The 22,913-nt window shown below is 48.0% G+C and overlaps 1 protein-coding gene across 2 annotated transcripts in view; it reads left to right on the top strand.

The window, feature by feature from the left end:
- Nucleotides 1-22,315, top strand: part of CLPTM1 (CLPTM1 regulator of GABA type A receptor forward trafficking) — a 46,619-nt gene extending 24,304 nt beyond the window's left edge. For both annotated transcript variants that reach the window (XM_048834319.2, XM_048834320.2), the window contains exons 6-14: nucleotides 5,698-5,783; nucleotides 8,451-8,571; nucleotides 10,222-10,466; nucleotides 11,857-11,950; nucleotides 12,827-13,017; nucleotides 14,807-14,902; nucleotides 16,207-16,342; nucleotides 20,954-21,121; nucleotides 21,637-22,315. In XM_048834319.2, the coding sequence (XP_048690276.1) occupies nucleotides 5,698-5,783; nucleotides 8,451-8,571; nucleotides 10,222-10,466; nucleotides 11,857-11,950; nucleotides 12,827-13,017; nucleotides 14,807-14,902; nucleotides 16,207-16,342; nucleotides 20,954-21,121; nucleotides 21,637-21,926 (1,427 nt within the window). In that variant the 3' untranslated portion in view covers nucleotides 21,927-22,315. The remainder of the gene's footprint in view (nucleotides 1-5,697; nucleotides 5,784-8,450; nucleotides 8,572-10,221; nucleotides 10,467-11,856; nucleotides 11,951-12,826; nucleotides 13,018-14,806; nucleotides 14,903-16,206; nucleotides 16,343-20,953; nucleotides 21,122-21,636) is intronic.
- Nucleotides 22,316-22,913: the final 598 nt, after the last annotated feature.

The following is a 22,913-nucleotide window of genomic DNA, read 5'->3' as shown; positions in this document are numbered from 1 at the left end:
GTTAACTTTTTGGTCCAAGGGCCACATCAGTGTGTGAAACTGTATAGAGGGCCGGGTAAGGAAGGCTGTGCCCTGCCCCCAAATATCCTGACCCCCATCCGCTCCCTCCCACTTCCCGCCCCATGACTGCCCCCCTCAGAACCTCCGACCCATCCAACCCCCCTTGCTCCTTGTCCCCTGACCAACCCCTATCTATACCCTCGGCCCCCTGTCCCCTAACTGCCCCCCTGCGGTACCTCGTGCCTCTTATCCAAACTCCCCCCCAGCCCCCACACCCCCCCCGCCACCTTACCATGCAGCTCAGAGCAGCAGGACCTCACCGCCTGGCCGGAGCTAGTCACACTGCCCATGCAGTGGCGTTGCTGCGGGGGAGGGAAAACAGCGGGGGAGGGGCTGGGGGCTAGCCTCCCCAGCCAGGAGCTCAAGGGCCAGGCAGGACCGTCAGCCCACAGGCTGTAGTTCGCCCACCTCTGTTCTATATCAACAAGCAAGACAAAGCCAGATCATCTGCTCTTTGCCAAGATGCTCTCCAGCTATGGGATTTCTGCGTACAACATGACCTCCATCTGGTGGCCACTCACCTCCATGGAGCCAAGAAGACTTTGGCAGATCGCCTAAGCAGGACCTTCTTATCTTGCCACAAGTGGTCCCTCCATCCAGAGGTGATCAGCATCATCTTCCAAAGGTGGGGAACTCCCCTGGTGGACCTCTTCACGTCCAGGGAGAGCAGGAAGTGCCACCTTTTCTGCTCCATTCGGGGGTCTGAGAGGGGCTCCTTGTCGGATGCTTTCCTGCTCCCATTGTCGAGCGCTCTGATACGCGCCTTCCCTCAAGTTCCGTTCATTCCACAGAATCCTCGTGAAGATCAAGCAGGACTGGGCTAGGGTATAGAGCGTCACACCTACCTTTTTGTAACTGCTGTTCTTCGAGATGTGTTGCTCATGTTTGTTCCATTAACCAACTCTCCTGGCCCTCTGTCGGAGTTGCTGGCAAGAAGGAACCAAGAGGGCATAGGGTTGGCAGTGCCTAATATACTGATGCATGAGCACGGCACTCAGTGGGGCACCACAGTCGACCCTATGGATACAGCTAAGGCAAAAATCTCTGGGTACGTGGTCATGCACACACCTAGAATGGAATGGACGTGAGCAACACATCTCGAAGAACAACAGTTATGAAAAGATAGGTAACTGTTTTTTCAACATCCTCATAATTTACTATTGGAATGGAAAGAGTGTCATCACATAACTTGACTACATCAGGGTTTTTCTAAATAAAGAACAAATATTTATTGAACACTTCTGCCTTTTCTGCATTATATTGATAATTCTACCATTTCTATCGAGTAATGGACCAGTACCATTGATAGGATTCTTTTGGTTCTTGATATATTTAAAAAGCTGTTTCTTATTGCCCTTAACTCTACTGACCATAGATTTCTCCTTGTGTCCCTTTGCTTCCCTTATCAATTTCCTACAATTTTGAGATTCTGATTTATGTTCATTACTATTGAGTTCCCCTTTCTTCCATATTTTTATAGCTGCTTTCACTTCCTCTCTAAGCTAGGTGGGCCTTGCTGCAGAGCACGGAAAGGTCTATAGTGCACTATGGCATACTGCTGTTAAACTGGAGCACGTTAAAGCACACGGGGGAACTTTTAGTGCACTCTAGGGGGGCCCACACGTCGAGTTACTGTGTGACAAACTAGTGAGCTGTAGGCTCCACCCTGATTTGCTATATAGAAAAGCCCTAAGATGCTTGTTTTAAATGGGTTGCTTCATTAATGGAAATAAAATAATTGGGATCCTGTCCTTTCATCGAGGTGGCAAAGGATTGCATCTCTCTCTCTAGAGAGAGCTTAAAACTAGAATTGCTGTTTTAAACCACCCGATTGATCATTTGTTGTCAGATCATCCCTGCAACAAGAGTCACTGCAGGATTCCCATAAGGCAGCAGCTAGTCAGATATGCTGCTCACTTTCATTTTGTTGTGGTCTGTTGAACACAACTATCTGCAAATTGTTTGTACTTATCTATGGACTGAATGCACACAGAGAGGTCATCATTTCCTAATGGCTCTACCATTCCAGCTACCCTGCATCTTCCTCAGTCTGCTTCTCTGGATGAATCGCTCCATCTGGTTATTGCAGTGGGACCAGGGAGTCCGGAACCTTCATTATGTGGGTGCTTCCAGTAATCCCCACTGGGAATGCCCTCACACTGGAAGTGTCCTGCTTGTCGGCCATTACTCTACAGATAGTCATTAAACTGACTGGGTTAGTGATTGTTTTCATTAATTTAAGCATCAGGATAGTCAATGAGTTGTTGAGCTTGAAGCGAAGATTAATGGGTGACTTGAACACAGTTTATAAGTAAGGATACAATTTAGTAATGGAGGTCACAGATTCTGTGACTTTATCGAACCTCCATGACTACTTCAGCTCTCAGCATTACCCCTCTCCCCCACCCACCAGGGTTGTGGCCCCCCCACCCCACCCCCGGCTGTGGCGGGGGGCTGTACACATGCCACCCCATCACCTGCCGGGGCTGTACACACGCCACACACATCTCCCCCACACACACCCCGGCCATGGCTGCAGCTGGAGTGTTAGGATATAGATATTCAGGCCTGTCTGTAAAGGCCTATACTTTAAGAATATAGGTATATGTTTATCATTTAGCTAGTAACAGGGGTATAAAAGAGAGAATCAAAATCACTGTCTGCCTGTGTAAGGGCCTTCTCTCACTGGGACAGTCTGAGGCCCTGTTCTTAAGGTAAGGCCTTTGGTTAAGCAGCAGAGGCAGCCATAAGCTAGGAAGTGTATGGTGTCATGCTCGCGTTCCAAACTATATTGAAATAAGGCAATCTGGTGCTGTTAGAAAGGTGATCCGATCTATCGCCTCCAGATAAAGGGAAGAGTCTAGAATATGTAAAAGGAAACTTAGTTTGATAGTTTGCTGTTTGGTAGGAAGTCACTTATCAATAGACATAGTTGGGAAACCCTTATGTCTTTATAGATGTGGTGGTGAAATCCTCACTTCTGTATTTTATCATAGTTCCTACTTTGCTATTGTTTATTTGCATGGTCTGTGTCTGGTTCTGTGATTTTTTTTTTTTTTTTTGGTCTACTGTAATTAATTTTGCTGGGTGTAAACTAATTAAGGTGGTGGGATATAATTGGTTAGCTAATCATGTTACACTATGTTAAGATTTGGTTAGGTAAATTTCAGTAAAATGATTGGTTAAGGTATAACTGAGACTATTTTATAAATTAGGGGCAAACAGGAAGTAAATTGGGATTTGAAAATAAGGAAAAAGGAACTTGTATTTAAGCTTGCTGGAAGTTCACCCCAATAAACATTAAATTGTTTGCACCTTTGGACTTCGGGTATTGTTGCTCTCTGGTCATGTGAGAAGGACCAGGAAAGTAGGAGAGTGAAGGAATAAACCCTCTAACGCGGGGCATGCACCCCGCGCCCCATTGGCTGGGGCTGTGTCCCTGCTGGCCCCCTGCCATGGCTATGTGCTCCAGGTTGTGTGCGCCCTCCCATCCTCCAGGGCTGCATCCAGATCATATCCCTCACCACCACCACCACCCCCGTCATGGCTGCAGTTGGAGCAAGGATTGTGCACCCCTGTACCACGGCTGCGGGCTGGAGCAGGGGCTCTGCGCCCCCTTGTGGCGGAGGGGTGCCCCTCCCATGGGGCTCCCACAGTCATTCCTCCACACCCTCTCCCCCACCCCTTTAGTTATTTTTAGTAAAGTCACAAGGTTTTCATGGATTTTCCATCACTGACTCACTTAAAATCAAGATTGGAATTAATTCAAGGTCCTTTTACAGTCAGGCTAGAGATCATTGGTCCCTTCTGGCTTTAAACTCTGTCTATTTTTATTATACGAATTTGAATAAATGCCCTTTAGAAAGGGACAGGTTTGTGTTTTTAAAAAAACAAAACAAAAAAAAATTGAACAGATGGGCATCAACAGATCTAGGAGTTGGCTTCTGGAGGATGGTAAGTGAAACTTATTTCTGAGAAGTCATGGAGAAGTTGGGGTGATCCTAGAAGGTTACAGAAAAGCAATGCACTATGAATCAGAAGTGGGTGGGTGCAATTTTTGTTGGAAAGGGAGTGTGTCGTGCCGCGTAGGATGGGAATGTGGTTGTCTTTTGTTATGTAACATGAAGCTAGGTAGAATGTCATCTGACCATAATCTCAGTGAGGTTTATAGAAATCTCCACAATGTGGCTTTTGCAGAGACCATCTTTGAAATATGCAAGGCTGCTACTGAGTTAAAGCCAGACAGTTTTATTATAAGTAAGGCACAAATTTAACATTGAGGTGATTAACCATGGGTGCAAACTGCCAAGGGAAGGGGCAGATTCTCCAGTTGGCTGCCTTTCTGGACGGTGTGCTTTAGCCAAACAAGCCGTTGGGCTCGATGCCGGGGTAACTAGGTGAAGCCCTGTGTAATACAGGGAATCAGAGGATTTCCGTATGAGGAGAGATTAATAAGACTGGGACTTTTCAGCTTGGAAAAGAGACTAAGGGGGGATATGATTCAGGTCTGTAAAATCCTGATTGGTGTGGAGAAAGTAAATAAGGAAGTGTTATTTACTCCTTCTCATAACACAAGACCTAGGGGTCACCAAATGCAAGTAATAGGCAGCAGGTTTCAAATAAACAAAAAGAATTTTTTTTCACACATCCCACAGTCAGTCTGTGGAACTCTTTGCCGGCGGATGTTGTGAAGGCCAAGAATATAACAGAGTTCAAATGGCTATTAGCCCTGGATGGGCAGGGATGGTGTCTGTTTGCCAGAAGCAGGGAATAGACGACATGATGGATCACTTGGTGATTACCTGTTCTGTTCATTTCCTCTTGGGCACCTGGCATTGGCCACTGTCCGTAGACGGGCTACTGGGCTAAATGGACCTTTGGTGTGACGCAGTATGGCCATTCTTATGTTCTTAAGAAGCTATTATGTCCCCATTGGATGCTTTTCTTATATTAATTTACTGAGAGCCTATAAATCTAAACCAGGTGTTCTCAAACTGGGGGTCGTGACCCCTCAGGAGGTCACAAGGTTATTACATGGGGGGGGGGTTGTGAGCTGTCCACCTCCATCCCCAAACCCTGCTTTGCCTTCAGCATTTATAACAGTGTTAAATACAAAAGAAAGTGGGTTTTTTTTAATTTATAAGGTCGCACTAATAGGTTTGCTGTGCAAAAGTGGTCACCAGTACAAAAGTTTGAGAAACACTGATCTAAACCCACATGTGCTCTACCCCAATATCCTTCTGGCAGTGGTGGTGATCTGAGGTCTCTGACTCTCTGAGGAAGTGTCCATAGCAAAGGAGTAGTTCCTTTTGCTGGCTAATTTATGCAGCAGCATTGATGTTTGCTAATGTTTGTTAACTTTCTTGCCATTGCAGCTGTGATTCTGGGAAAGGAGGCCAGAAGAGGGGTGTTATAAAATAGGGACAGGTTAGTTTTACCAGTTTGAAGGAAGGATGTTCAGGAAGTGCCAAGAACTGATGCTTTTTATTCAGCTGGTCAGTGGTCCACTTTATGTCCCAAGTCATGAGCTCAGGAAGCTTGAAGCGGATCTGTTTTGGACGGTTGCCTCTTGCAGAGAGTGTTACTGATAAGCGGAAGAATTCAGCGTTACTCACACCTGCCTGTTTTTCCTTCTAGTGATAAATAAATATAAACGTCGACGGTTCCAAAAAACCAAGAATCTTCTGACGGGGGAGACGGAAGCAGATCCAGAAATGATAAAGGTAATGAACCGCTTTCCTCGTTCAGTGAGGCCCTGGCTTTTCTCTCTCCTTTGCTTCCACACCGAGGTGCATCTTTGTGCTTGGAGAGACGTTTAGACTTTGCTGCAGTCAGGTACTAACTTCCACTTCAAGAGAATGGGAAGGATGGTCAGGGTCTCTGCTGGGGTGGGTGTTGGAGAGATTACACTGGCCAACAGCATTTCGCAGGGAGGCCATGAAGCAAATTGACTTGTAAAACACATGGTAAAGACATTTCAAAGTACATCTTAACTCCCTAGCAAAACCTGGACGTCTGCAGAATTTGCTATATCCCGGGTGTCATTACCCGGGGAATTAGCAGCTTTGCTACAAGTGGATTGATAATTTAAGAAATCAGTTTGTTTTTTTTAAATCCTCTCTATATCCCTTTGTTTGCTGTGGGTTAATGCTTTTCCCAACCAGTGGGACGTAGAACTTAAACTCAGCAGTGAATAAGTCCAAAATGTTCCCTTGATGTTTGTTGGTTCACACTCCTTGATCCTTGGTACTGCGGAAATGTTTCTGTGGAATTCTTTGCTCCTTCTCTTTAATGAACTGTTACCTTGTTCTCCCTCTGATGTATTGATACAAGGTTTTCCTTCACCCCTTTGTCCAACGATCACACTGGGGGACTCTGACCTCCCTGGCTCTGTTTCCACTACCTTTTCCTGCTCCCATACCTGTGCTTCTGCTATCACTTCCCCTTCTGTCTCTCCTGTGGAACTTCCCTCTTCACTTCAGCTCTCCAGTCCTGTGACAGAGCAGTCTGTGACTGAGGAGGAGAAGGGTCCCAGGAAGAACTTTGTTAACGGGTTAACTCAGAAAGGGAGCCCAGTTAAACCCTCTGTTGAAAATGGGTACAAATCTGAGTATGATAGAGAAGTAGAAACCAACTACAGAGGGCTTCCTCTTGCCCTTGTATTGCAAAGGGCAGACCTGGCACGCTCACCCCTAAGGCATGTGTGTTGCTGTTCTGAGTGTTCTCTGGGCCCAGGACAACCCAGTGCTATTTACTGCGGGGTGCCAGACTGGATCACAGGTGCTGCTGATTTGCAGCCTCATGCAGCCTTGTAAGCTGCAGAGAAGCATTATGAGAGGCCACCTTGCCAGTTGTGGTCTGGTCTGATCTAATCCTCATTTGCCTGTCTGTGACTGGCTGGTGCTGACAACCCCAAGCTCTGGGTGCTATAAACCATAAACCTCTGACTGCTGGAAGCTGGAATGGATTCCTCAATAAATTGCCCTGTTCTGTTCACTCCCTCTGCTGCTGATCGCTGTCGAAAGACAGGATAGTGGGCTATGGACCATTGGCCTGTCCCAGTCTGGTCATTCTTCTGTACTTGTGTTAATCTCTCGCTCCCTCCTGGCTGGAGGAGAACAAAGATGGGAAAAAACACAAGACACAAAAAAGCCCATAGGAGAGGAAAAACTGATGGACGGTTGAAGGGGTTGATTGGCTGAAGTGAAAGAGACATGGAGCCAAAGGCCTATGAAGTGATTTTTCCAGACCTGGTTCGGAAATAAAGCAGCACCTTTGGAAGGGTTAGTAACTAGCATTATGAAGACACTTGCTACCTAAAACCTAGCAGAACAAATCGAGTTCTTATGGGTTTTAAATTGTAAAAAAAATCTCCTAGTTTTGATGTGTAAAAGATTCATGAATTTACTTGTGCCCTTCTCCATCTAGCTGACTTGTACAATTTATACTCATGGGGGCATTCTGTGCCAAAAATTAAAAATTCTACACACAATCTTTTAAAATTCTGCAAAATTCGACACATTTTATTTGTCAAACTAACACTATATAATCACACCAGTTTCAATTATTTTGGTAATTTATTTCAAAATACCTGTCAGCAAGTATGTTTGTAACAATACAGACAGACACAAATTCCCCCAGGAGTAGAGAGTTCAAGAAACCCCTGTGACAACCCAGTTCCTGTTTCTCTGCCCCCCAGAGTCCAGCCAGGGGGGCCAGACACCCACAACCCCTCCCCTCCCAGAGCCCAGTTGCAAGACTCCCCCCTTGCCCAGACACCCACCTTCCTCTTCCCCATTCCCACCCCACCCCCAAGCCCAGGGATCCAGAGGGAGAAACAGCCTGATGCTCGGTCCCAGGAACTGCAGCTGTGAGGAACCTCTAGCTCCCTCTCCCTCTCCCTCCCTCTAGCAGTGTCTTCTATGTGTGAGCTGGGCTCTGCCATGTCCAGTGACCCCTAGTGGTGGCTGTTAGCACTGCAGCTCATTTCTGTGTGGGAAAGGAAATTCTGCGCACACATTAATTTCTACAAAATTGTGCATTGCACAATGACGCAGAATTCCTCCAAGTTTATCTCCTCTAATCTATCTACATCTGCTGATGTTTGTCCGAGATCTAGATGAAACTGTCTTCCCCTTTGCCTCCCTCATGGTCCTAAACCCATCAGGTCCTTCCATCCCTGTCAGGTGGTCTCTCTAGCTGCATTGTGGAAGTCCAGTGCCTTTATCTGTGCATCCTTTCCCCAGGACCAAATCCAAAATTACCTACAGTTCCAAATCTAATGAGCTGCATTGGATGTTTTTGTATACGTGGTGCCCTCTTGCTATTGCTAGAGCAGTGAAATGCCCCAGCACCCCTGTACCAAATGTGACTTTGTGTTCTTGTTGCAGAGAGCAGAAGACTTCGGCCCTGTAGAGGTGATCTCACACTGGCACCCTAATCTCACCATCAACATAGTGGACGATCATACTCCCTGGGTGAAGGGTAGTGTGCCACCGCCTCTGGACCAATGTAAGAATTTGGGATATGCCAGCACTTCCCATTCTCTGAGATGCCATTTTGAAACGTGTGCTTTTGCTCGAAGAACTCTTTTCAGAGCTGATCTGTCTGGTTCTTATAGCTGGTCTTGCCATCTCCTCCATCACAGTTCTCTGCAGAGTTTTCCTCTGTTATTTGCCCAGTTTGGGGCACTTGTTGGAATGTAGTAATTGCATGCGAGTGGAGCTGGTTTTGTCTGCTTTGGACTAGCTTATTTTCTTCAGAATACTTGTGGATTGGGCAGTTGAGGGTTTGGGGAATGGAATATTGGAGACTTTCCCTCTAGTCCAGTAGTATAAATTCCTCTGAGTTGGTAGTAACTAAATTGTTACCGTCTATTCATGGCCTTGTGAGTAGGCTGGAAGGATTGGACTTTTAGCAGGAAATGTTGGTAAACACTGATTTCAACACACACACACACACACAACAAGACTATTTCCATCAATGATACTTTGCCTACCTATCAACATCAATTAAGAGAAATGCTGCTTGAAAACTTGAGTCCAACCGTAATGTGCATAAGACGGTGTTAAATGCCAGCATTAGCAGAACTAGAGCAGAGCACCTTTTTAGGGACCTTTAACTTCTTAATCTCAACGTCTGGCATTAAATAATTGTCAAACACCTCCCTCCATAATATCCTGCAACTGTGAAAAAAGAGGTAAAAATTGGATAAACGCTTAAAGAAATAAGCATTGATATCTGTCAAAATTATTTTTAAAAATGCAAATTGAATTCCGCCAAGCCTACTTACGGGAAGTGAGTTAATGGCTTCAGTGCAGCATCTAAGAGGCAGGTGTTCACAGCGCACAAAAAACAAAACAAAACCAATTCACCCTTGTAATTGGGCCCCTGTGTTGCCTGTCTCAGTGGCAACCCAGGACTGAATAGGTCATGGAGCTTAAACTCTCACCAGGTGGCCCCCTAAGTAAGGACTCTGTTACTTTGTCAGGGAAGGACGTATGTGGCAGACTTACCCTGCTGCTCCCCACGCACTACCCGTTCTGTGGCTAAATGAACATCCGTCTCCAGCGTTGTTAGACTGGCACTATCCATCAGCTTGAGATTCAAATCACGAAGAAAATAGCTGGCACCATAAACTCCCCAGAAGCCAGTTTGATATTTTGGAATTCTGCAAATGGCCTAGTTTCCAGAGGGTGTTAATTGGATGCTGTCAGACTGCTTTTAATACCTGAGTCTGAGCTTGGTCAGTAATATACACAGAGGGAATGGGTTTGAGCTCTGCAAGACAATGCTGTACCTAGTTGGGCACCAAGAGAACAGTGCTATATTCTCCCATTCCTCTGTGGAAAAGCAAGACCCCCCTCCATCTCACTCTGGCAGTCGCTTAGTGCTCAGAGTAGCCTGTATGCAGCAGGAGTTGGCATCTTTCTCCTGAGGGAAGGCCGGGACGTTCAAGCTCCATGTGCAGCCAGCTGTACAGAAGCAGTTGCTGGTCTGGGGTTCCCTGCTGGTGCTGGTCTAGGATGGTTTCTGTAGTTGCAGGATGAGGTGGGTCTCCCTCATCATCTGTCCGAGTGCATGAAGGTAGCTTTCTTTGTGCTATCCCCATCCCTGTTTGCACTCTCAGGCCTGTCTCTGCGCTCTCTCCCATTGCTGCAGATGTGAAGTTTGATGCAGTCAGTGGTGACTACTACCCCATCCTCTACTTCAACGATTACTGGAACCTGCAGAAGGATTACTTCCCCATCAACGAGACAGTGGAGCGGCTGCCTTTCCGCCTCTCCTTCTGCCCACTCTCGCTGTGGCGCTGGCAGCTCTATGCCGCGCAGAGCACCAAGTCCCCATGGCACTTCCTGGGCGAGGATTTGTACGAGCAATCTGATGAGGAGCAGGATTCTGTAAAGGTTAGACAGCCTTGACAGATCTCCTCTGGGTGGGTTTTCTCCAGCTTTGCTTTTGGTGGGTCCCTCTCTCTGCCACTGTCCGTAGAAGTCCCGCAGGGCTCTGCCCTAGGCTCGTGCCTCTCCATCCTTTCTGACCACAGTCTCATCCACTCGCAGAGCTTCAACTGCTGTCCCTATGTGGACGACTCCCAAATGTACCTCTCCACTCCTGGTCTGTCCCCCTCCATCCAGTCCTGTCTTGGCCTGACTTTCCAACAGCTCCTCATTTCATGCTGTCAGCGTAATTTTAACATAGCCAGACCTGAGCTGCTGCAGTAAGAGTGACTGAGGAGCCTGAACCCCAAATGGCAAAGTCACTTCTGAAAATGCATCTTAGGCCCCTAAGTCATTCAGGCACTTTTCAGAACATTCCCAAATGGCCTACTGATCCCTCTCCTTTGGCCCAGACATAACCACCATCTGGGATCCCTTTCCATTTTCTTTTCCTATCTGTGCCTTCTGTGACTGGGTACAACAGGACAGGCCCCAGGATATTGTTGCTGAGGAAACAGAGGCCAGCGTAGTCAGCGCTGTTCTGCTCTGAAAGGTGCTCTGTCGAAATGGTGTCAACCGTCACCAGATTTACTCTTGGATCTTGTCTCCCTAGCTCAAGACAGGCCAGGACTCCCCCAACTGTTAAATCAGTGGGGCTCTGGGGAGCTGGCAGTGGGATGCAAGCCCTCCTGCTCCGTCCAAACTGGATGACCTTGAAGACTAGAGTGACAGAAATGGGATGAAATTCGATAGTACAAAGTGCAAGGTCATGCACTTAGTTTAATAATAAGAATCTGTGCTACAAGCTGGGGGTTCATCAGTTAGAAGCGATGGGGGGCGGGGGGAGAGGCCTGTGTATGTGGGTCGATCACAGGATGGCTGAGTCACCAACCAGTGTGACGTGGCTGTGGAAAAAGGCAAATGCGATGCTAGGATAATAGGCGAGGCATTTCCAGTACGTCCAGAGAACTATTAATGCCATTGTATAAGGTACTGGTTAGACCTCACTTAGAAGGCTGTGTGCAATTCTGGTCATACATCTTCAAGAAAGATTAATTCAAACTAGAACACAGCGGGCCTTGCTCAGTCCCTGGGTGAGTACCCACAGTATCCCATACACTTAGATGTAATGTAACTTCCTGTTTCCTGTGCCTCTGAAATCTGTTGGCATTTCTGCTTTCCCCAATTGTTCCTCCTAATGCATCTCTTGGTTGGGTTATTTTTCCACACACGTACTGGCTCCTGTTTGTCCACCTGAAACCCTCAGTTCTGTCTGGATTGCCTTCTCTGGGTCCCTTTGGGTGAGGCCTGGCCGGAGGGGCAGGATAGGCCCTTCACATCTTTGTTCTCTTTTCAGGTTGCTCTTTTGGAGACCAATCCATATCTGCTGGCTTTGACCATTGTCGTTTCCATAGTTCACAGCATATTTGAGTTTCTTGCCTTCAAAAATGGTAAGTTCCGCAGTGCAGTGAAGATCTCCTCTTTTGGCTCCAGCCCTTACTCCTCTTAGGGGGGGGGTTTAACCTGGATCTGCATTGGCCTTTGCAGAGTTATTCAATGCCCCTTGTTGGGGTGGCAACATGAATGTAAGAGGAACGTCTGGGGCAGGTGAAGAGCATGGATGTGACTAAATGGAAAACAGTTGTTGTCACTTGGGCCCAGGCTGTCCTGTGCTGAATTGCTGAAGCCCCATACGGCTGACTAGCTGACCTGTCCCTCTGCTGCCTGCCCTAACTCTCTGCACTCTGCTCCTTGCCATTCCTCCCCCCACACACCCCACCCCACCCCCACCACCAATGTGCTTGAGGTCAGGAGGAGCACTCTCCATTCTGCCAGCCACCAGTTTCACAAGACTCTCCTCAGCTCTTGTGAGGCTTGCAAACTTCAAGTGCTTCCCTTACAAAGTCTGTGGGCAGCAAGTTGCATGCTTCTGACGCTGCTGGGAGTTCAGTCTGTATAATGACCCCATGATCACACACTAGCCATACATCTACTGGCCACAGGAGAGTCTGTATTCACAACATAATGGAGAGGGCAAAGTCAGTGTCTTGCCAACACTGGATAGGTTTCTAGCCAGGTTCATCTGAACCACCTTCATGGCGCACAGAGCTGGGCTGGCCATTTTCTTCCTACAGCTGGAATATAGAACACAACTCACTCCCACTCATGGAAGTGAAATGCATTTGCAAGTAGACCTGTGCGTTGCTCCTTTCATAAGATAGAGGAGAAAGCTGGAAATTCCTCCCTGCAGTGGGACTCCAGCTGCCCCTGAAGGGCCCCCTGTGCTCAGGAAGTTCTCCCTCTATGCTCTTTTCTCTGGCTCCTAGATATCCAGTTCTGGAACAGCAGGCAGTCGCTGGAGGGGCTCTCCGTCCGCTCTGTGTTCTTCGGGGTATTTCAGTCACTTGTGGTCCTTCTCTACATCCTGGACAATGAAACTAATTTTGTGGTTCAAGTCAGCGTCTTCATTGGGCTCCTCATAGACCTCTGGAAAATCACAAAAGTCATGGATGTCAGGGTAAGTGCGTGGCTCATTGCACTAGACCAGCAGTTCTCAGCCCACGGGCCACATGTGGCCCAATTAGCGCACAGCTGTGGCCCAGCTCAGCTGTGTGCTAAAGGCTGGTCCATATGCCCAGGGTCCGCCAGGTTCTCCGCTGCCTTATGGGGAGGAGTCGGGGCTGCCGGCCCATCCCATGTGGTGGGAGTCCAGGGTCGGGGCAGCTGTGCAGTGTTGGGGGTCTGGGGCAGCCGTGTGGGCCCCACAGGGTCGGGGGTCTGGAGCTGCTGCTGCCCTGCCACTCGGCCCCTGCGGCCCAAGTAATACATTGTGGGCCACATATGCACTAGACTGAAGGGATGCCGTGTGTAGGAGACCCAATTCTCCACCTTGCCAGTGTAAGCAGGAAGCGAGTGAGTGTGAGATCCGTCCCTGTTTGCTCCACACTTCTGGGCTATGATTTCTGAGTGGGCCATTGAAGTTGCTTCCTTTGTAGCCCTTTGGGAAATGATGTGGAGAAGAGGTGAGTGTTGCTGCATTCCGTGAAGATGTCGAGGGTCGGCTGTTGCTGATCTGCTCTAGGAGCCTCGGGCTGCTGTTGAGAGGACTCCACTCCCTGAGGAATCTCTCTCCGGGTTCCAGTAGGCATCATGCATCCAAGGATCGTAGCTGAGGGATTGCATGAATAGATTTCACCCCAGCACTGCAATGGGATTTTGGCAACTTGGGTTCTGTTCTGCGCTCTGCTCACAGTGTGACGGTTCTGTTCACTCCTGGTGACTTATTCGTTACGGTGACCCTGCAACCTGGAGAGATGGGGGTCTGTCTGGAACAGTTGTGTGCTGATGAAAACTGCCCGTGGATTGCATGACACAAACAATACAGTTATTCAAAGCAGCTGGCCTGCCTTCATCTCCTGTTTAGTCTGGGAGTAGTAAAACTGCATCCCATGGGCAAGCTAGTGATAGAAAGGTCTGGGAGGTAAAAATCTACAGAATCATCATTTCAGTGGTGTCACTCTGCCCCGTGGCCAGGGGACTTGCTGCCACCCAGCTCCATGTCCTACCATCAGTGGAAATGTTGATAATACAGTGTCGTCGGAAATGGGTTGAGTTGAGTAACATTCGAAAGCCTGTTCTCCCACAAACCCAGTGGTGCCAAACATGACAAACTGTGAACAATTTTATAGAGAGAGATTCAAGAAAATGCTTAAAAATCAGTGTGTTTTAATTACACTTTAACACAGGGATGCGTTGCTTCCATAAAAAGACACTGATCTTTGGTCATCCTAGGGAAGTTAGCCTTGACATGTAGGACTGAAAACACTTATTCATCAAAGTAGTTATCTTCAGCGTTCTCTGTCTAGGGCATCACTGCTAGACACACTGATCCTCGTCTACGCTGCACTTGCACAAGGCAGGTGGTGCATCTGGTCTCTGCACACGAGCATTTGATGACCGAAAGGATTGATTCAGGAGCGCAGGGTATTTCACACATAACTGGTGTGTCCATCCTCCAAGACCCATCCAGGCCTGATATGTGAAGGTAGTTTTTGATGCACTAGGTTGTGCTGGAACTATTCTGTGGCTTAATAATTTGCCCTCTTGATAGACCTTGATACACAAGGCCTTGTGGGGGAGGGAGCTACATAGTCTGCTGTGTGGACAATAGACACTATCCCTTAGTGATCATGTGGAGCCTCCCCTCCCAGGTAGGCTGCCTTTTCAGGAGGGTCCCTCTTGGGACAGGTTGGTGGCCTTTATTATGTACTGCCTCCCCTGTAACTCCTGCTCTTGTCAATAAACAGCTGGATCGAGACAACAAAGTCGCTGGGATTTTTCCGCGTTTAACCTTCAAAGACAAATCAACATATATAGAATCGTCTACCAAAGTCTACGATGATGTAAGTCCAATGCATAGCAGAGGATTTCCTTCAGCGCATGGTAGGATCCCTCTGGGAGGTGGGGGCCCAGGGTAGTGTGGGTTAGATTCCTACGCCATTGGACATGGGACCCCCTGACTTGGGAAAGGGGACCCAGGTATACCCTGCATTAGGATCCTGCTCCCAAAAGAGGAGGTGCCCTGGATAGCGTTTCCCTGGTAATCCCTTCTAGCTTATTCCTTGGGAAACTGCTATTCTCCCAGCAGGACACAGCACCTTGCTAAGCTGGGCTGCACTGGGATCTGCAAGAGAGCTGAACCCGCAGCACCTTCTAGTTGTTGGCTTGTTTGCCTTGAGTTCTGTTCCTCCTCTCCGTTGGATGTGCGTGTGGGTCTTCATGTGTCCAGTTCGCTACTCCCCTTGGTCTATCTCTTCTCTGACTTCTGGCAGCTGCTTGAGTGATGCATGACCTCCATTTACCTGTCTGCAGCCACAGTATCCCCTCCATCAGCTCAGTGCATGGCCCAGTGTCCACACTAGGCCCTGCAGCCCCAAGTTTCACCTTTCAATCTTTTCCTTCTGGCATGACTGCAGGTGTTGGGGCATAGATGTCGTTAAGCCACGTGTGTGTTGGTGCAGCCCCACCCTCACGCAGCTGGTAATCTCAGTAAAATGTCAGTCATGAACTGCTAAAGGGTGCCCTGCTTTTCTTGGCCACTCTGCTGGTCTGATCCCTGGAGTCAGGGAGGTAGTGTATGGGTGTAGCTCAGTGGCTTTACAGCTTTTTGTATTGGTGACCCCTTTCACACAGCAAGCCTCTGAATGTGATTCTTCCCCCCCATTTAAAATGGGGGTGTAATTTAATGGGGGCTAAGAGGTGTCAGTGGTTACCTTGTGACCCCCAGTTTGAGACCCCCCCTGGTAGCTCTACCAACCCCTAAGCCCCACGTCTTTGAGAGATGCAGCCCCAGGAGTGACAAGTGTGTTCAAGGGGCCATGGAGGACACTCACACCTTGGTGGCTGTGATGGCGGAAGGGAAAAAGGATGGTGACCCTGCTTCCAGCCCTGCTGTGGTGCGGTAGCGAGTGAGTGAGAAGGGATGTGTCTAGCACCTTGTGACCCCATGCATTGTTCAGAAACCCCCTTCTAGCGAGAGTCCCTCCCTGTGAAGCCGGGGCTTGAGAGCCAGCAAGGCAGCAGGCCTGCAAAGAGGTGGGTATGTGACTAGCTGGCCCCTGTACCCTCAGGGCCCCCCGCTCTGATCCTGAGCAGGATTCTGTGCAGCTCCCAGCTGACCAGTCACCTTTGAATCTCGCCTCCCCAGATGGCGTTCCGGTATCTCTCGTGGATTCTCTTCCCCTTGCTCGGCTGCTATGCTGTGTACAGCTTGCTGTACATGGAGCACAAAGGCTGGTACTCGTGGGTCCTGAGCATGCTCTATGGCTTCCTTCTGACATTTGGTGAGTAGCGCCCACAAGGCAGCGTTCTGGTTGCATGAGTTTGCTGGAGTCGCTGGGCCCCGTCTGAGGCCTCCTGACCCCCTCCCAACCTCTTGCGCCCAGCTTCGGGGTCTACCCACACTCGGGGGAGGCCGTGGATAATGCTGTGCACATGTTAGAGGCAAATCACGTGTGTCTGGCTGGAATTAAGATGAGCTTTCAGCGGAGAGAAGAGGTACTGAGTTGCACTTACCAGTAAGGAGCCCTCCAGCTTCTGATATCCCATGCAAAGGGCCTGGCTTCACATCAGCTGTTTGGGAATCATTAAGAAAGAGATTATAAGATAGAATATATCATATTGCCTCTATATAAATCCATGGTACATCCACATATTGAATACTGCGGGCAGATATGGTGACCCCATCTTAAAAAAGATCTATTGCAATTAGAAAAGGTGTACAGAAAAGGGCAACAAAAATGATTAGGGGTATGGAACAGCTTCCATATGAGGTGAGATTAATAAGACTGGGAGTTTTCAGGTTGGAAGAGAAACGACTAAGGGGGGATGTGATCGAGATCTATAAAATCATGACGGGTGTGGAGACAGTAAATAAGGAAGTGTTATTTACTCCTTATAACACAAGAACTAGGGGTCACCAAATGAAATTAATAGGCAGCAGGTTTAAAACAAACTAAAGGAAATATTTCTTCATACAATGCACAGTCAACCTATGGAACTCTTTGCCAGAGGATGTTGTGAAGGCCAAGACTATAACAGCTCAAAAAAGAACTAGATAAATTCATGGAGGATAGGTCTATCAATGGCTATTAGTTAGGGTGGGCAGGGATGGTGTCCTAGCTTCTCTTTGCCAGAAGCTGAGAATGGGTGACAGGATGGATCAGTTGATGATTACCTGTTCTGTTCATTCCCTCTGGGGTACCTGCCATTGGCCACTGTCGGAAGACAGGATACTGGGCTAGATGGACCTTTGGTCTGACCCAGTGGGGTCGTTCTTATGTTCCATGTCTGTCTCTCATGCACACTCCCATGCTGTGTCTCACGATCCAGAGCAGATGGGTGCAGTCCCCTTGTTTCTTTGTTCCTGTCTCCTAACCCCAACTTGGAAGCATGCCCTTTCCCCCAGCTGCAGCCATGCGGTATTCTGTATAGGCACCTCCAATTTAATTTCCCACTCTGGGTGTTGACATTCCCCTTGTGCTTCGGCTGCAGTGATTAGGTTGCACTGTCCCTCCCTTCGTAACGCTTCTAGTCTGCTCCTGGCCACACTCCCTGCTCTTGGGGGGGCTACTGTAGCAACTTCAGACTCTGTTAATCTTCAGCTTCTGTTTCAGAGAGGTTCTGTTTCCGGCTATATCCTGCACATTGGCAGTGCATGCTGGTGAGCTGCTGGGCAACTGCCTTTTCTGTGTAGGTCGAAGTCCAGCCTTGCTAGTTTGAACTCGGGTGGAACTGGTTCTGCTTAAATGAACTGATGGAATCCAAGCAGGCTGTGATCATAGAAGCTGTTCCCAAGGTTGCAGCGTGTCATCCTCACGTAGGCTTAGTCTACGCTGCAAAGTTTTGCCAGCAGAGCTCTGTTCCCTCGGAGGGTGGAGAAACTCACATTCCCTAGCCAACGTAGCTATGCCGGCAAAACCCTTGGCGTTAACACAAATACACTGATACACAAGTGCTTCTGGTGGCAGAGCTGTTTAGCTATGCTGGCAGAACTCCTCCTGGTGGATCACGCTGTCCCCACATGGGGGCTCTGCCAGCGAAACTCTCCCAGCAACAAATCTGTAGTGTAGACAAGCAGCCTGGGTCTCGGAGAAACTCGCCTACGTGCTCACCTGCATAATCCCCGCCCCGGCTTCAGCTCGTTTCCTAGGGCCAGGAGGGGATTTGGGGCTGTGCGTTGTTTTTCCCCCATGGGCAGTTATCAGTGGGAGTTCCCCAGCATTCCTCAGATTACCCAGTATTCCCCAGTGCAACATGACTTCGTACAGTGCTTCCTGTTTCCTTTATCTGGGCCCAAGTGTCTCAAGATGGAGCCATTGCTCAAGACTTCTGGCCCCTTTGTTTTTCTTGACGTTTGACTTTCAGTGGCTGGGCTGCTGACTGCTCTGGGGCTTAGGCCTTGTCCATACAGCCAGTTGGCGTATGGCAAGCAAGGGAGGAATCTGCAAGGCACCAGCTTGCTGCACACACGAGTCCCATGTGCTCATTACTATAGCACAGTGGCAGTGCCAGAGTGCAGCTTCGCACCCTGCACTCTGAAGCAGCTGTAGCAGTGACCGTGTGATGAGTTTACTGTGTGCAAAGCTGGTGTGCTGTAGTTGCATGTCCTGGCTTGACATGTAGGTAAGTCCTCTGTCTTCGTTCTGTGTCTAGGACAGAGACCATCTGCAGGGGGAGGGAACGTGAAAGGAAGGTTCAAGTTCCCGATTGATTTTTCCCACATCTTCTAGTTTTTCTTGATGCCGTCTTCTCCTGTCTTCCCCCTCTGGGCAACATGTGGGTTGTTCCCATTGGAAAAAGTTCCCTGAACACTTGAAAGAACCTGCTGTATCCAGCTGAGCTTCCTTTCTCTTCCAGTGACTTCAGCTGTTCATTTTCTGCTCCAGAGCAGAGCATTCACACTAAGGCCATGTCTGCATTCGTCACGAGGCCCTGCACGTTCCCCATTATGCTGCCACCGTGGAGCCTTCACAGTCCACGACAGCTGCTGGTTTCAGATGGAGCCTGTGAGGAGGCCTCTGGCTGTCCCTCCTGCAGCATGGGCTAAAATCTGATTTTTAAAAAAAATCAGATTTTCAATTAGATTTTTTATTTAAATACAAAACATCTTTCTTCTTAAAACCAACACTATTTAAAATTCAATGTGCAATTCTGACATCCTGCATTAAGGGCTAAACCTACTATAATCTATTAAAATCACTAAAATTAAATAAATAATAATCAGTTTCTATGTGCTGCCAAACTTTTAAAGAAAGTCAAGCCACTGAAATGGTGGAAGTCCCTGGCTAAGTGCCTGGACCCTGAGTTTACTGAAGTGATTTTGACAGCAGTGGTCACCTCTGCAAGTGCAGAGAGAGAGTTTTTTCCTTTGTCTCCATTTATTCAACTGGTTAATTCAGAGCTGAGAAACCGATTGGGAGTTGAAAAGCAGGAAAACTTGTTTTCCTCTTCCAGTTGATGAATAAAACCAAGGTGAGAGGATGAGATCTATTAGTTCTAAAGTCTTGAAGGCCATAGTAACCAGAAATTGGTTAAATTTACTAGCTACAGATAATACTTCCTTTCTTCAGTAAATCAGTTTTAAATACATAACACATTTGGTAAACTTAATTTTTCCCCTTATATATCCAGTACATGTAAGGTAGTTTTATTTAACTACTGAAACAATCTTTAAATGCTGGGATTTTTTTTTTGCATTTTTAATTGGATTTCAGTGTCCACGCAAATACAACTTGAGATAAATCACAAGTAAAAATTAATCCTATAGTAAATAAGAAACGTCGTTCACCATTTTCTCACAGAATAGAATAAAAATTAAGAATCTGAATAAATGTATGTTAAGCTATATAACTGGTTAGAATGTGTATAGGTATGGTGTATCTTCCGGGTTAGCCAATAGAAACATCAATGGAATGTAAAGGCTGTATAGTTAGTTGCAAATCAACATGTTTTAATTGTTACCAACCAGTGAGAATTGACCGTTCTTTAGGAAAAGAACTAAACAGTGCCAATGCAAAGCAAGATTAAAATCAGTGATTTAAATCAAGGTTTCCTGATAAGTGATTCAAATCACTCCACCCTGACCTGCAGTCTCTGGTCTGCAAGGCTAACGTGACCTCCCTTAGCTAACATGTTGCAATTTACCCACAGAACACCCGACCTGCATTGAAAACCAAACTCCCTTTGTTTTCACTTGCTTTGCTGCTGACCAGCCTCCCTATTGCTCCCTGTTCCTTTCAGATTCCAGGCCAACTGGTCTTTCTTTTAAAGCACTCCCTGGGCTTGTGGCAGCCTGCCTCCCTCCTCCTCTCTGCCTCCCACTGTCCTGCTCTTAGCATCAGCTGCCTCCGGCCCTTCATGTAATCTCACCACTACTGGATCAGGAGCCTTCTTCCTTGCAGGAGCCTGCTGCTTTGAGCAGCCTTCTTGTATTTAATAGATTTTAAGGCCATAAGGAACCACTCTGTTCATCCAGTCTGATCACCTGCCCAGCACAGGCCAGAGAATCCTGTCCAGCCTAGCAGCTAGCAGTTGGACTAGCACACACCAGCCTGGGTTCAAGTCAGGAGGAATGCACTCTGTCCGTCAGTAACTTGTTCAATGGGTGATTGCTCTCGCTGCTAAAAATGTGACTCTGCCATTTCAGATAGCTGAGAAGGTCTCTCCTCCCCGCCTCTGCCTCGGCTATTTATTCTTGGGACTCTGGTGAACTCTACAGAGCTTTATGGCAGAGCTGCTGTGCACAAGGGTTGCCCTCATTTCTGCCAGGATTTAACTCCATGGCCTGGGCCAGCTGCTCTGCTGGCATCCAGCCTGTCCCAGACATGCAGTGTACATTCCTTGGCGGGCGTTAGCCTCGTGGCCCACCACCTGACTTCTCTCTTTCTCCCCAGGTTTTATTACGATGACTCCGCAGCTGTTCATAAACTACAAACTGAAGTCAGTAGCCCATCTGCCCTGGAGGATGCTCACTTACAAAGCACTCAACACCTTCATCGATGACCTCTTTGCCTTTGTGATCAAAATGCCCATGATGTACAGGATAGGCTGCCTCCGAGACGGTAAGGGGCTCAGTGCCAGCCTCTCCCATCCCCTGCCATTATGTGTAAGGATGGCAGTGCGTCTCCTTTACGACTGTGTTGGAGAGGCATGGGGCATGCTGTGCTACGGGGGATGGGGGTGTAGCATGTCAGTGTGTCTCCATAGCCAGTGTGGGGATCGCCCAGGCTTAGCTGGGACCCTACTGGTGTCTGATCCCAGCACTCAAGACCCCACTTCTTTCGGCTTATTGTAGCTGCATGGCACTTCTCCCACTGAGCCTTCCAGGAGTCCAGTGATGGCTGGCCTGTGAGTTCCCCATGCAGCATGAGAAAAAAGAGCTTTCTGCCTCAGGGCCTCAGCATTTCCCTTGTGGGCTGCAGCTGAGCTATTCTGTCACTCGTGCCTGGGGCTCTCTTGCCAAGCAGCTCACCAGGCACTTATAGGCCATGGGGGACCAAGAACTGGGCAGTTCAGATGTGTGCATCTGGTCTGGGGTTTGCCTGCTGTTTACGCTCGCTCTGCTCTCCTCCCACAGATGTCGTCTTCTTCATTTACCTCTATCAGCGCTGGATCTACCGGGTGGATCTGACGCGTGTCAACGAGTTCGGGATAAGTGGGGAGGGCCAAGTCCCTCAGCTAACACAAGGTACCACTTCGGCGGACTGTGCCCCAGCACTGCTACCCGATGGGGAGGCAATGAGCACCCCGGGGGTGATAAAGGAGGGCCTGGCTGATGGCTCCCCTGCACCAGTAATGGAAGACGTGGCCGATGGCTCCCCTAGGGCCCAGACGGAGAAAACAGCAGAGGACAAGAAAAAGGACTAACCTGCTCTCACTTTAATTTTTAAAAAAGCCCCGTGGATACTGGACAGAAAGCGAAGGGGGGGAGCTGCTGTGGTCCTCTGGCTCCAAAGCTTTTTATTTTCTATTCCAGTAACTTTGGGGTGGGTGGGGATTGAGAATTTGGTGACATTCCTGTGATGTGCTGTATCCATGGGAGAGAACCCCCGTATCTCTGTATTTAAAGTCAAACTCATCCAGTAATCATTGTGAGCGCCGTTCCATTGTGCAGGTGTTTAGGACATTAAGGAGTTTCTCAGAGTTGTGTCTCTGTTTCATAAAGAGAGCTGATTATCCGAACACGTCCCATTTCTCATCATTGCACTCTACTATGGACTCTGGATTGAATAAATTCATATGGGTGTTAAGTTAAACTTTGCCCTCTTCTCTTTCATCTCTCTGCACATCTGCCCTGGATGCAGGCTCCTCTAGGAACATAGGAATTGCCAGACTGGATCTGAACTGAGCCCCATCTAGCCCAGCCACCAGCATCAGCTGCTTCAGAGAAAGGTGTGAGAACCCCTAGTAGCAGAGGTGGAATAATCTTCTCTCCTCATCAGGTCTCATCCTGGTCTCTAAACTCTGAAGCCAAGGTTTAATATCTCTCCCACATGTATGGGTTTTTTTGTTAATTCCCATAAATGTCCAGTCCCTTTTTGAATCTTAAGTTCTTCGCCTCAGTGGTTTCCTGTGGAAATAAGTTTCACAGTTTAATTACACGTTGTGTGAAAAATTATTTCCTTGTGTTGGTTTTGAATGCGCCGCTTTGTAGTTCAATGGAAGGTCCCTTTTGTTCTTGTATTAGGAGGCAGAAAGAACCAGAGGCACCTTCTCCAGGACCTATCGCTGTTTTATGGACGTTTATCTTGTCTCCTCCAAGGTTACAATCTGGGGTTTTTTGGTATCTTCATTTGAGAGTTTTCCAGGCATGGATCATTCTGTTCCCCACTAGTTCTGCACTGTCCTCTAAAA

The sequence above is a fragment of the Caretta caretta genome, chromosome 23 (assembly GCF_965140235.1).
Source record: "Caretta caretta isolate rCarCar2 chromosome 23, rCarCar1.hap1, whole genome shotgun sequence".
In the NCBI taxonomy this organism is placed as follows: domain Eukaryota; kingdom Metazoa; phylum Chordata; order Testudines; family Cheloniidae; genus Caretta; species Caretta caretta.
This window is presented reverse-complemented; position numbering and strand designations above follow the sequence as displayed.